The sequence below is a fragment of the Mytilus galloprovincialis genome, chromosome 7, assembly GCF_965363235.1.
Source record: "Mytilus galloprovincialis chromosome 7, xbMytGall1.hap1.1, whole genome shotgun sequence".
In the NCBI taxonomy this organism is placed as follows: domain Eukaryota; kingdom Metazoa; phylum Mollusca; class Bivalvia; order Mytilida; family Mytilidae; genus Mytilus; species Mytilus galloprovincialis.
This window is the reverse complement of record NC_134844.1, coordinates 40,999,852-41,013,906: the sequence shown is the minus strand read 5'-3', so window position 1 is coordinate 41,013,906 and position 14,055 is coordinate 40,999,852. Positions and strand designations below refer to the sequence as shown.

Genomic DNA, 14,055 nt, shown 5'->3' with positions numbered 1-14,055 from the left:
ATGAATGAAAAAGTCACAAGATTTTGTTCTCAGAGCATATTTTTCTTGAATTGACTATAAGTTCAATGCTCTATAAAGTAAATAAATAAAATATTTAAGTCACTATTGTATTGTTGAAATCTTTTGAACATAAACAACTATCTTTTATTGTGCTATTTCACTGGTTTTGAACAAAGTATTTTCAGAAAATTAATCTTCTTAAAATATTTATATTTAGTTAAACTCTTAAATAAGTAAATAAAATAAATGTTTATTGGTATTGTTGAATTTCTTTTTAACCTAAACAACTATCTTTGTTGTTTTATTAAGACAGGTTTAACAAAAATAATTATATTTAATTTTTTTTGAAAAATGATTCTTTACATCATTTTTTTCTTACCTCCCTTTCACTATCATTAAACTTGCCAATCTTTTTTACACAGACTGTTAGAGGCAATAGTTTAGTTAAATAATTTCTGCATCATCAACAATTCTTGAGTGATTGTCCTTCTTTTATTGCACTAATACTTTTAATTATAGCTTTAATAGGACCTTATTGAACTGCAAATTCTAGTAGATTCATATTAATACCTGTGCAGCAACAAGAAAAGCCAGCTAGAACTTTCTACTACTTAAAATTGGTAGTAACAGTAAATCTTGTCAAACTGATTTCAGAGAGAAATACAAACTCTTTACACATGCCAACATTTGATGTAACGTTATTGAACATAAAACTTCCATCTTTCATATCATACAATTACACCAGAGATGAATTGTAAGTCTATTATTTCCAAATCGTATTAAGATTTGACGATTAAATATCTATAAATATATGTTCAAAACCAAAAGCTTTACTGATGAGTCCAAGTATGTGACCTTGGTATACATTCAATGATTTGTTTTAAAATTCCAACATGATGATCACTCAAAAAATTCTTATTTATCTGCTTTAAGTGATTGACAAGGGACTGAATTATTTTTTTGAAACTACATAATGCATCATGAAAATAGACTCCAGTGTGCAACATCTTATACTTGTATCTGATATCAAAGGATGTAATTACATTGTATCTACATTAAGATCACATATGTATACAAACAAATCTATTTAGTTACAAGAACACATGTATCGATAATTCATTGCTTAACAATTTGATTTTTACACCATTTGTAATGCAAATATATGAAATATCTACAAAGTGATCACCTCAAATCAACTCTTCAAACAAATTCTTTTCGACAGGTGCATCAATCTATACAGTTTCAAATTTAGTAGTAGACAAAGAAATATGTGATACAAATGCAATCTGGACAGACATACCTTGCAATCAGATGTGCAGACAGACAGAGGTTAAACCAGAATATCTCAGATGGGAACTTGAGGATTTCAAAAAGGAGGGGGCCGGAGACTGCCCAAATTAGCTGCAACGATTGGAGTTGAACATGTAAAACGTTTATGCATTAACCATAAAGGGCAGGGGAAGAATATGACACCCGCACAGTCCTCCATAAATCCACCCTCTGTATCTCCTTATCTTAAGTGAAGGTATAAAAACTCTTCAAATCATCACCAGTGATGTTTTTATATATATATATATTTTAAAAGTACTAGATGCAGATGAAATTTGGTCATCATTGCTTTCCAATGAGCTATACACAACACTTCTGTCTATGTTTATTTTTACTTATTTACTTGCTCCATGGAACTGAAGAGAATATATTTGACAAAATGTTTATTGACTATTTATAAATGATTTACAAAAAAACTATCAATTATACTATTACGGTTTTTCTGGTCTGCCAAAATCAGTTCAACAAAGTAATGACTTGCCCTTTATGCAGCTCTACAACATCAATAACATCTCCTGGCTCACAAAATCAATGTACTTCACTAAGATTTATTTTATTACCTAGATTATAAGTAGAATGATCTGGGTTGCTAATTAAGTTTTTGTTAATTTACAAGCTCTGCAGATGTTATGAATTATAGTACCCTTCAAAACACGTTAAATATATATTACAAAAAAATCAAATTGGCACAGAGTTTGGATAAAGATAGACTATTCTGTCTTATAAATACCTTTAAATAAACCCTGATTGGCAAAAATATTGATATGTGAAAAACACTTTCTTGTTTTCAATTATGACAAATGTGTTTTGTTCTAATCAAATGCCTATCAGAACCTAAAAAGCTGGAAAAGTGTAAATTGTTTTTCATGTTAATTTCAGGTTAACTATTTTACCAATTTTTTTATCTGTGAAAATAGCAGCATTGGAAATGATGTGAGTTGCTGTTTTGATAGTAAAATCAATCAACAGTTAAGTTATCTCCCCTTGAAAGATAATTTGTGTGTGGTCGTTGACCATTTTCTGAAAACTGAAAATTGTTTCCTTTAATTTCCTGAATTATGTTTACAAAAAATAATAGGGAAGACACTAAAATAGTAAAATAATAACTATAATACTAAATTTCCCTAAGGCTATCAAAAACAAACTATTAAAGAATGGATGTTGCAAAACATTTATCATTTATTCCTCAGTGTTATAGAAATAAGGAGATGTAGTATGAGTGCCAATGAAACAAGTCTCCATTCAAGTCACAATGTGTAAAAAGTAAACAATTATAGGTCAAAGTAGGGTCTCCAACACAAAGCCTTAGTCAACGTGGGCCAAACAGCAACCTGTAAAGGGCCTTATGTTTGTATGCATCTTTCAGGAAATATTCATATAAACTTGCATTTTGAAAGTAAAAATATTAAAATAATGTTGAAGTTTTTGATTGAATTGAAATGCAGTGGTTTATAAATAATGAAGGGTCATAAGCATGAAGTGAAACACCGCCTTGAACCACAAAGAATCTTTCTTTAAAACTTTTGCAGTAATACATGAATTATCAATTGGGTTTTTAAGGCTCTCTCTTGTTGACATACAATTACCAGGTCTGTCTGTGGATTAATTGCCCCTGTCAAAATGCAACCATGGTTGACCATTGTTTAAACTATTGATAACCATGATTAAACCATGGTTGGATGTTCTTTAGTCATTATGGTTAACTATGGTTTTCCACCTTAGTGACCGGTCATACGTATCTGACCATGGTTGACCAAGCTCAAATCACAGGTGGTTGACCCTGGTATATTTGTCAATCATGGTTTTCTTGCTTTGTGACCATTATCAAACATGATTCTTTCATTCATACATGTAAATCATCTCTTTGTTTTTTTCAAATAATAAAAAAAACAAAAAAAAGCCAAACCTTTTGTCTGTATCCATCTTTTTGTTCCTATACAGTTACACTTTTTGTTAGGACGTACTACATCATATAAAAACACATGTGACATGGGTGATTTATGTTACGTCTAAAATGACAGGACAACATGATTAGAGTCACCTAGGATGAAATATCAATTATGACTTTATATTTTTGTAATAATGAAAAACGTCATCAAAGTTAAAAGCATATTGAGTGAAAGTTCATATTTACCTGTCAAAAAAACTTTAACAGTGGCTTAGTTTGCATAGCTCGTCAACCTTTATTTAGTATGTATTGAATGGGGAGCCCGGGTCTCCACTTTTCCATTTTTTGGACTAAAGGCAAAATGGTGCACCTGCTGCATTTCAGAGTGTAATAGAAGTTTAAGACATGAGGCATAATTTTATAGACTTTAACAACACATATGTACATAATGGTAAATATCAGACAAATGAATAACATTATTCAAAGCATTACCCTAAAGTTCCAATTTGCCAGCCTCTTTTCTTAACTTATATATAACTTATACCATCACATTACCCCAAATGTTACTTCTACTTCTAGCTGACCAGTCTTTTTTAATTTTTTATTTTATTCTTCAATTTTCTAATTGTGTTGAAAGAGATTCATTTCGGTAAACTGGCAACTAAGAGCTGGAGGTTTATACAAACTATCTGGTGAATCTGAATCTGTTGGATTTTGTATTGCTGTCTTGTGAATGACCAGCAGCAGTTAACTCAATTAAAAAGTACTTAATTTCAAATATATCTAAAATAATATTCAGTGACCCAAGGAAAATTTCTGAATTTACAGTATAAAGCTTTGCTGGGATTAAGATTAATAATCAAGTTGGACAAATTGTGGGACCTTTTGTCAACTCTAGACATGATGGTCAGCTGCTGGTTTGTGTTTTATTATCAACTGAACATTGTTCTACCACTTTAATTTGGAAAGTTTTCTAGCTAGTGTTCCAATAAATATGATTACAAGTTTTGTTTTAACAATTAAACAGAACAGATTGTTTTACAATTATCAATGGTCCTTGTTGGTTTTTCCATTTCTAATAGTTTTAAACAGTTCTTTAAAAGAACTTATCTTCAATGAAAGTTTTTAATCTAATTAATAAAATAAACCTCCATAATATTATTAAAATGCAATTCAACTTACGCAAGAGTAGAAGGCCTCACATGAGGTGGCTGCTCCATTGCTTAAATAACTTCCATGTATTAAACCCAAATGATTTTGGCAAATATGTTTTCTTAAATCAAATGAAATATTGACGTTTTTCTTTCACTCTACGGACACAAGTCCTTTGCAGGTGTAGTCAAGTAGGAGAAAGATTAAGGAAGTCTTCATTCCTATTAGTTCAATCAAAATCTTAAGATGATAAAAACACTTCATGATGAAAAAATAATGATTCTAGTATCAACTTGCTTCCTCAACAAACATTATTTATATCTTAAAGTCAATATTTTGACTGGAAATTTTCCCTTTTCTTCATATTGAACACATAGCAACATAATTATTTCCAAAAATAAATGTTTATTTAAAACTGAAGGTAACCATTATATAAACCAAGATTTAACTTCAAAAGTTTGTTCATTATGTTGTGATTAAATGACGATAACACTAAATGTTTTATCACAATTTTCGTGCTGCTACTGAAATAATTAGCATTGTATAATTTTGTACAAAGGTCATTAACTACCTTAAAATAATCTAGACAATTAAGTATTATTACACAAAAAAATGATATAAAATCCATATGTATAGCTGCTTAAAAATGGTAAAGCAATCATCTTAACATAGGGGATAATTAAGTTAACCAAAATAAAAGGGTATAAAGGAAACACTTGGGTTTACTCAATATCCTTTGTAATCATTCCATTTTGCTTATGAAACTGCAAGAATGTTCCAAAACCTGCCATTAAGTGGAAAGATCTATTATTTCAGGATATCTTGAAATCGAATTATGGGGCTTCTGAAATATTTCAGGTTATCAGGAAATCCAATAATGGAGGTCCTGAAATAATTCAAGATGTTCTTAAATACAACAATTTTGACTTAATCCCTGCCTAAAAGCAACACGAGTTGACTGATGACAATCACTTGAATTTAAAGTAGAAAATTGTGTTGCTGTCAATTTTTGCTTTCCAAAGTTTCAGTCTGTTTGTTATCATTGTTATCATGCTGTTATATAACACTGCCTTAGAGGAGGCCTGCTCTGGTCATGTTTCCGTGATTTCCTATATAATCAACCAAATTTTCCCCAAAAAAGTGGGGGGGAGGGGGCAGGCCCACAGTAATCCCTAAATCCACCTCTGGTAAGGTCATGGGGAAGTGTTGTGGGAAATTGCTTTTAAGAGCAATAACCCTCATAACAATCTAACAAGCTTACTGAAAATCAGCCATGTTTGACTAGATCTTATGTCGTTTATTGTTTTTAGGAATTGAAATTTTGAGCTATCTCTCTCCTTTTACATGTATTTAAGATGAATATGTGGTCCTGTTTGGTTGCTATTGGCATGGTACTTTCAGAAAAGAAGATTTTTGTGAAAGTTAATGTACAACGACAGTTTAGCCAACATTAGTATTGATACCTTAACCTAAAACTAGCACGTTGTTTAATAAGTAAAGGGAGATAATACAAATAATAAAGCTTCTTTATAAATACACTGCGTTACATCTACCATAAATGTCTTAAATTGCAAGTAACATATTTGTTTGAGTATACATCTTATTTTCATTTCTATTTGTGGTTTTACTCAGCACTACCACAGTATAGCAGAATACAACAGTAAATTTCTATTTGATTTAATACAACATTTTAAGTGTAAATCCTTTTGCTTATAACAAATATTTTAAGTACTTAATCTTTTCCAACTTCTCATAAATAGACAACTCGTATGTCAGTTTCATTTACATAAAACATCTCATTCTATTTAAAATAGTTGAACGATGAACATCTTCTTCATCTGCTCATGTCAGTCAGAAGGTTCAACACTGGTATTGTACAATGATATGTCTATAACAGGTGCCAGTTATTTCAGAACATAAATACTGCAAAACATAGTTTTTGTTTAACAGGTTAAATGCAGCATGAAGATGACAAAAGTGATTATCATAGTAGACCAATGCTGCAATCATTTTAAGTAACCATGTTCCATTCTTACAATTGGCAATTGAACATATCCTTGGCCAATTGTGACAAAGATATTCCATAGATGGCTTACGTAAAACTAGGCTGATGTAAAATGTTTAAAAGGGATAACTTCAAACTGGTTTAATATCTTCCATGTTAGAAGCAGCCCTTTTTTGGAAAATCACAAAAGGAAACCCAAAGCCTAGAATATTTAATCAAATAGGTGATAAGCATACTCAATATTCAGGGTCTTCTGTGTCATTATGGAGAGTTGTCTCATTGGTAATCATACCACATCTTCTTTTTAATATTTACTTGAATGATACTACATAGAAAATGGAAAGTCCATAATTGGAAAGCTGGAAGTGTTGTGTTTAAATAAATTAACACTCACAACTACACATAGTCCATTTAAAGTTGTTAATAACTATGTCATGCACATGTTAAAAAGACTTAAAACTTTATCGTGTTGTTTTATGAGGAAACATTCTATGCAAGAAATAATCGACTTGGTCCAGAAGGAAGATAAAAACAATTTAATTCCAATTTACACGACAAAAACCTCATTAAAATCAAAGGCATAATTACAGAATCAATATGTGTTTTATAACCATTTCTTGCTTGGATAGATACTTGCTATTTCAGTAAGATTAATGTTGGAAATGAGAATTTATTGTCAATAACCCAACCTTTAAAACATATATATAACTGTTACAACAGTTCTGTCCATATATTGATGCTGCAAATTTTGCTAAGAACAGGTGTAATTACTATCAGACTGTTTCACTCCACTTATTGCAGTTTATTCAAAATTCTGACACAATTGCAAGCTGTTTCATTAAATTAAAACATCCAACTGGTCACACAATTTATACAACTTGTCTAGAAGATTTAGTCAAGTCATCAAGGTTGAGTAATAAAATAAAGCATATCTAACAATCCTTTAGAACTTTAAAAAAAACTCTTGTTCATGGTTAATAAGAAAGTGCGACTTCAAATGTCTATTCATATGTTATTGATTTGAGTTATTTAAATGAATTTTTTGCTTTTATCTTCTGTAGAATTTGAATGCATACTTTAGACACACTGTTGCAAAGCTGCCTTTGCTCACAGTGCCCAGGTCTCAGATCACTTGGCTTAAACTCTGCTATACAAAATTTAGCTTTTGTTGGTTCAGAAATGCCGTTCAATGTTGTTGCTCCATTCAAGGGTTATAACACAGTATACATGCTGTACTGAGGCAAGAGGTGGAATAATTTGTAGATCTGCTGTTTATATATTTTTCAGTAATTAAATATATAAAGTAAAGTTAAAAGATCCTACCAAATCATCATTTCAAAGTGGATTTCCTACTATAGTGCAGAATCTTGAGATGCATTTCTTTTACAGAAAATCTTATAAATCATTGTTTCTCCACATTTTCCATTAGCATTAAAAGTATTGAATTCAATTAAGTAATAACTGCAAACAATTTATCAATAATCTTAAAGAAGGCTTACAAAGTATTAAATCCCCTCAGAACATGTTACTTCAAACTAAAATATTGAATATGTCAAAAATGCAATAATTTCTTAAGCAAAAAACAACAAGATTAATATATTGTGGTATTTTATCAATATCAATAACAGTAACGCTTATATCAAGATTAAACCTTTCTTGTTTTAATGAATGAGATAAAACAGCCTGTGCATGCAGCAAATACAAATTGATAGAAAGAGGAACTGTGCACTGCAGTATTATAATACTTTGATTCATGAGTCAGTTGTTTTCTAATATAAAAGTATGCTCCGTATCTTAGCCATTGAAATGAAATCAAAATCAAAATGAAAGAAAATTGAAGAGAAGTTGAATATAGAGGAAATCCATGAAACACTAGCATTGAAACTTGCACAACAATGGGAACCAGTTGAAAGGTTGGAACCAATTGTATTTGATGTTACCAAAGAAAACTAGGGTTTAAATGCTTATTCTTTTATTCATCCTGTACAATGAAATATTTGGCCTGTTTAACTGATTATCTGAATAATGTATTGACACAGACTAGATAATCTGTGTCTTTAAGGGAGGACATCAAAAGATCGATGTAGGATAAAAAATTTGAATCAAATAGTTTGGGGGTGGGTTAAAATTCTGCAAGTTTTGTATATCTAAAATCGATTTTTACATATATCCCTATTGGTAAAGCAATTTCTTCCAAATTAAGTTAAGAGGGGGGGGGGGGGTGGGGGTCAGTGAAAAAACTATGTGAATTCAGTTTTTTATCCTACATTGAACTTTTGATGTCGTCCCTAAGGTAAATGTTTCTTATTTTTCGTTTTTATATAGATTAGACCATTGGTTTTCCCGTTTGAATGGTTTTACACTAAAAATTTTTGGGGCCCTTTATAGCTTGCTGTTTGGTGTGAGGCAAAGCTCTGTGTTGAAGGATGCACCTTGACCTATAATGGTTTACTTTTATAAATTGTTACTTGGATGGAGAGTTGTCTCATTGGCACTCATACAGCATCTTCCTATATCTATGACAGATATACACTACTAACACAAAGGTTCCTGGTTCGATTCCCGTCTGGGATGAAAATTTCAGGGACTTAATTTTCTGCTCTCCCTTGACACCATTTGCGAGTATGGTCTTAAGGAAACGATGATAGTCCGTCGGAAGGGGACGATAAATGGCTGACCCGTTTTAAGAGAGAGCCATATCTCTTGCACCTTTAAGACACCCTTGTAGATTTCGAAAAAGAGCAGGCTAATGCCACTACAAGGCAGCACTCGCACCCGCAAAGTGGAAAGGGATTAATATAAGTTGAAAAACTTGTTTCCCAATCCACTATAAATAAATATGTTTAAACTAAACTAATTTTAGTTCCAAGAAAACAAAACATGGATCATTGAACCATAAAAATGAGGCCAAGGTGGTAGATAACTAAGTTAGACAGAAATATAAACCTAATATATAAATAAGACATGTGGTATATTTTGCAATGAGACAACAATGAATCTTAAAATCAAATATAATTGACATATTTCAAGTAGCTATTAAAAAACTTGATATTAATTATTAAATGTCAAGGACAGATGCATGCATTCTTTATTCAAAAATATGTTTGACCTATAGCAAATTGTAATGCAAATATATGCAAAAACACATTTACCAGTTGAAGTTGGATATTTGATTCTTTAAGGGAGTTCGCTTCTCAGTTTCAAAGTAATTAACTTTTCAAAACAGTAGTTTATTTTGATAAGGAATTAATAAATGAATCCAAAGAACAAAAAAAATATATAGGTCACCGTGCTTGTTTTTGAGATATAAGCCATTGAAATTTTGGCGGGAAAATATTCTCTCTTGACTTTTCATAGCTTTATCATTGACAGGTTGAAGTTCTCAAAAACTGTTAAAAAGTAATTAAAATTTTATAAGACTTTTACAGATGGCTTATCATTATTCATGTAAAAGATTTACAAAAAGAAAAATGGGGGTCACCGTGCAAATTTTTTCAAGGCATTCAAATGGATAAAACCAGAGGATTCCGAAAATCTGACAAAAAATCCAAAACATGACAAGCCAGCTTCCTTAACTTGATAAATAGGAGAACAATTTCAGTCTGTTTAGAAAGCAAGGTTGTTCTTGTTAGTATTTGGTAAGCACAATAAAGCATTAGGAACAATTCAACAATGCAAATCTGTAATCTTGTCATGAATAACAAATTCAGCTGCTCTAAAAACTGTTTGAATAGATGTAATATTGAAGATGTGTCATTTTCGTGTTCTGACAGAACAAAATCTTGCCGGTATTCCAATTTCCTGGACAACTGTAATTCACAAACATACCATTCATTAAGTCAATTTTCATATCAAATTTATCTTTAATGAAAGAACATTGGTGGACTTAATGTGAATTTGATGAGAAAAATCATCAATTATTAAATTATAATCTAATAGATCTTTCACATTTCAGTTGATCTGTCTATTGTAATTTCCATTTAAAAGGTATTGACATATTTTGTATACACATTCAAAATTGAGGGTTAAGCGATATCATAGACCATTTTGTATTATGATATGAACAAGTTTTATTATTATTAAAGAACACAAATTTAAAGCAAACCTATTGGATGCTTTATCATTTCAGTAAGCAACTACCTATTTTGTTTTAATTATGAAAGCCATCAAAATAAAAAAATAAGGGACAATTGATTGATTTGAATCTTCAGAGTAAATGGCATCTTAAGTGACACAAAATATGAATTGAAGAGTACCTCTTCCTTCTGAAATTAGTTATTCAAATGCTTATTTGTTCAATTTATTGATTGTTCCTAATGCTTTAACATCCAGTGGCAAGTATTTCAAGCATAATCAGGAAGATATCAGTTTCTCTGAAATCTGTTCAGGTTATCATGGTCTTTTATATAACATGTCTATAAATCTTGCCTTCAAATCGGTAGGAAAAAGTCACTGTAAAATACCATCTCATTGAAATACAATTTCAAAGAACTTAATTCTGAGTGTCATATGCACCTGTAAGCAATTAAACTGCGCATTAATGCAATATTTTTTTGTGTTATCAAGCAGTAACTCATCAAGAGCAATTCTGCATTTATTACAATTTACCATCAATATCTGTTACTTTTGGGAAATTTGCTGTTCAGGATTGTATGAGTAGACCAAGCAGTTAAGGTTTTTATCTCTTTAAATTCCAATTCATTACAAAAATGAGTGGTTATCTCTGTAAAGATCAAACTTCAGTTAAAACAGTATGCTGTCACCGGTGCATTAATGAGAATCCCTATAGAAGTTGTAATCTATTTAGTTAAAAAGTTTTGAAGGCACTGTTTACATGCAAAGCAACAATTTATCAAAGTGAATTCTGCAAAATGATTACATTTCAAAATCTTGAAAAAAGTGAACATTTTCCATAATGTCAGGTCACAGCATTAATATGTATGAAAACATCCTAAGTAGTTTATAAGATTTTAAACTTCTTGGAATTGGTTCTATATCAAAGCTGAAAGATGAGTTGATATTACAAAAATCGATACGTCAACATTCCAAAAACTCCATCCATCCACCAATCTATAAAATGTCTATTTTTTTAAGAGTGCAAACCATACAAATAAAAAACCCTGAAAATTGTGCTGATCCTTTCAGTTGAATTACCAAGCTTTCAATTTGGTTCTACAGAAGTAAGCATTTATAACATACCAATACAGAATATATGAAGTCACATAAGGATACTCAACATAAGCAATATATAGAATATGTAAATACAAAATGGTTGATTTGTATACATGTATATATGTAAACTGATAGAATAGTTGATTGTTGTTTATTGTAATAAGCATGAATCTCCTATCTTATCAGTTTGACTTCACTAATCAACCATTTCTTACTTTCTGTACATTGAAGCTGTTCTCAATAACATCAGCTTATAAACAATAAAAGGAGACAATAATTATAACTGACGTATTAAAGATGTACTGCTTTAACACAGTATCAATCATTCATGAAAACTGCAAGGCAACTGACATTTGAAGAAATATGTTTGTCAGTTCTAACTGTATCCTATGCATATCTATGAAGTTAACTATAGACAATTCACTGCAATTACTCTAGTGTCAGCTGTCAAGGAAGGTAATTCTAGGAATTGATTAAAGTCCAAAAGATTTCATTTCTTACTTAATTAGAAAATCAATAGAAAGCCCTTATTTGTGAACATTTTATGTGTAATTTTGTTCTTTCTTCTGTGCATTTTTAAAATTGTCATGCTTAAAGCCTTCTTTTAATGCAACACTGGCAGTGAGTTTGACTTGATAACATTGTTAATTTCAGGACATCAATTTTATAACTGATGGTTTGAAATACTGTGCATGCTAACCCAAAAGTCATCCAATTATGTTTAAAAACTACCTAGTATTATCTTTTACCATGATTGAAAATCATACTGGCTTTATAATAAGACTACAATAACAAAATTAAGTCAATGAAAATAGATAAATGAACTTGATTTTTGAATAAACAAGTACCCAGCCATGTTCAATCTGTGTAGTATTTGTATTTGTATCCATCTGATGAGTTAAGCCTTTTTCAACTGATTTTTATAGTTCCTTCTCAAGTTGTACTATTACACCACTGTCCCAGGTTAGGGGAGGGTTGGGATCCCACTAACATGTTTTACCCCGCCACATTCTGAATGTATGTGACTGTTCTAAGTCAGGAGCCTGTAATTTAGTGGTTGTCGTTTGTTTATGTGTTACATATTTGTTTTTCGTTATTTTTTTTGTACATTTTACATAAATCAGGCCGTTAGTTTTCTCGTTTGAATTGTTTTACATTGTCGTTTTGGGGCCTTTTATAGCTCAGACTTTGCAGTATGGGCTTAGCTCATTGTTGAAGGCCATATGGTGACCTATAAGTGTTTATTTCTGTGTCATTTGGTCTCTTGTGGAGAGTTGTCTCATTGGCAACCATACCACATCTTCTTTTTTATAATTGATGAAATTAGTTCATCATTAGTCTTTATCAATTTTGAAAATGAACATTGAAATCGAATTCAAACATCTATGCATTTCAAGGGACTCTTCTAGAATGAAATGAAATAGCAGCACTGACAACAAAAAGAACACAAACTTTAGAGTCACTGAAATCAAAATTGCTTAAAGAAAGCAAAGTTTTAATTATTGCACATCTGAGGCAAAGCTCTAAACTATTGCACATTCAGATGATCAGTATACATGTACTAAGTTAAACCTTAAATCAGCCAATAAAATCAACAATCTCTATACATTCAAATAAAGATTAATAACAAAACTGTATCAATCCTCTAAACAAACTTAATTTAATCACAAATTCTTACCAAACTTTCCCTATTCATAAGAAAACAATTAGGTGTCCTAAAAATGATTCTATATAAAACATTATTAAAGAAGAATGTGTTCATGGGACACAAATGCTCCAGCTTGTAAATATGCTGGAGTCAATGTTAAGTTACTAAGTCAAACCAATTGATGTTTTGTTTTCAGAAATTGTGTGGAAATGGCAATTTTGTCATTTTTCAATTTATACAGGGATATAACTCAAGAATGGTGATAGTGATGCTACCAAATTTGTACTTGATGATATGTGTTTGATAGTAATAAGCATTGTGCATAAGCTTCAGAACATTTGGTTATGTAAAAGTAAATTTGAAGTACAGAAATGTCAAAATTGTCCAAATAGAGAACAGACATCCATATTGTGACATACAGATAAACAAGGGTAAACTTAAATGCCCCCTTAGCCTAGTAGTGGGGGCAATAAAATTGTTAAAAAAACTACCAGCCTTTTTCATTCTGCAAAAATTCTAACCAAAGATTACATTAGAATATTTTGTGTTTTAACAGATTGTGAAGAAACTGCACTACTTACGAACATTTGACTGTATCCACATTACTTGTAGGACACCTTGTGATCTCTACCCCAGGTATGGTCCCAGTAGAAGCCATTCCCTTCTCTATTATAACATCAAATTCCTTCACAATTGAACAATTCGTCTTTGATTCATTCCCATTATAAGTTAATCAAAAGCAACATATTCAGCATATAAAGAAACCAAGCTGTCAATGACATTTCTAAAGGCAGTATTTCTGCTTATATGAAAGTTTTATTTTTCGTGTCAATAACAATATAATTCAATCAAGTTTCCAAC

General features: G+C 30.9%; 1 protein-coding gene across 10 annotated transcripts in view; it reads right to left on the bottom strand.

Annotated features, from left to right (window-relative positions):
* The window catches only part of LOC143083001 (tumor protein p53-inducible protein 11-like), a 137,111-nt gene that overhangs the window by 29,568 nt on the left and 93,488 nt on the right, over positions 1-14,055 (bottom strand). The window contains exon 1 of one of the 10 annotated variants that reach the window (XM_076259087.1): positions 13,776-13,867. The exons of 7 other annotated variants lie outside the window; for them this stretch is intronic. In XM_076259087.1, the coding sequence (XP_076115202.1) occupies positions 13,776-13,852 (77 nt within the window). In that variant the 5' untranslated portion in view covers positions 13,853-13,867. Of the gene's footprint in view, positions 1-3,235; positions 3,348-4,399; positions 4,810-13,775; positions 13,868-14,055 lie in introns of those variants that run through there. 2 more of the 10 variants (XM_076259090.1, XM_076259095.1) reach the window with 2 other exon arrangements.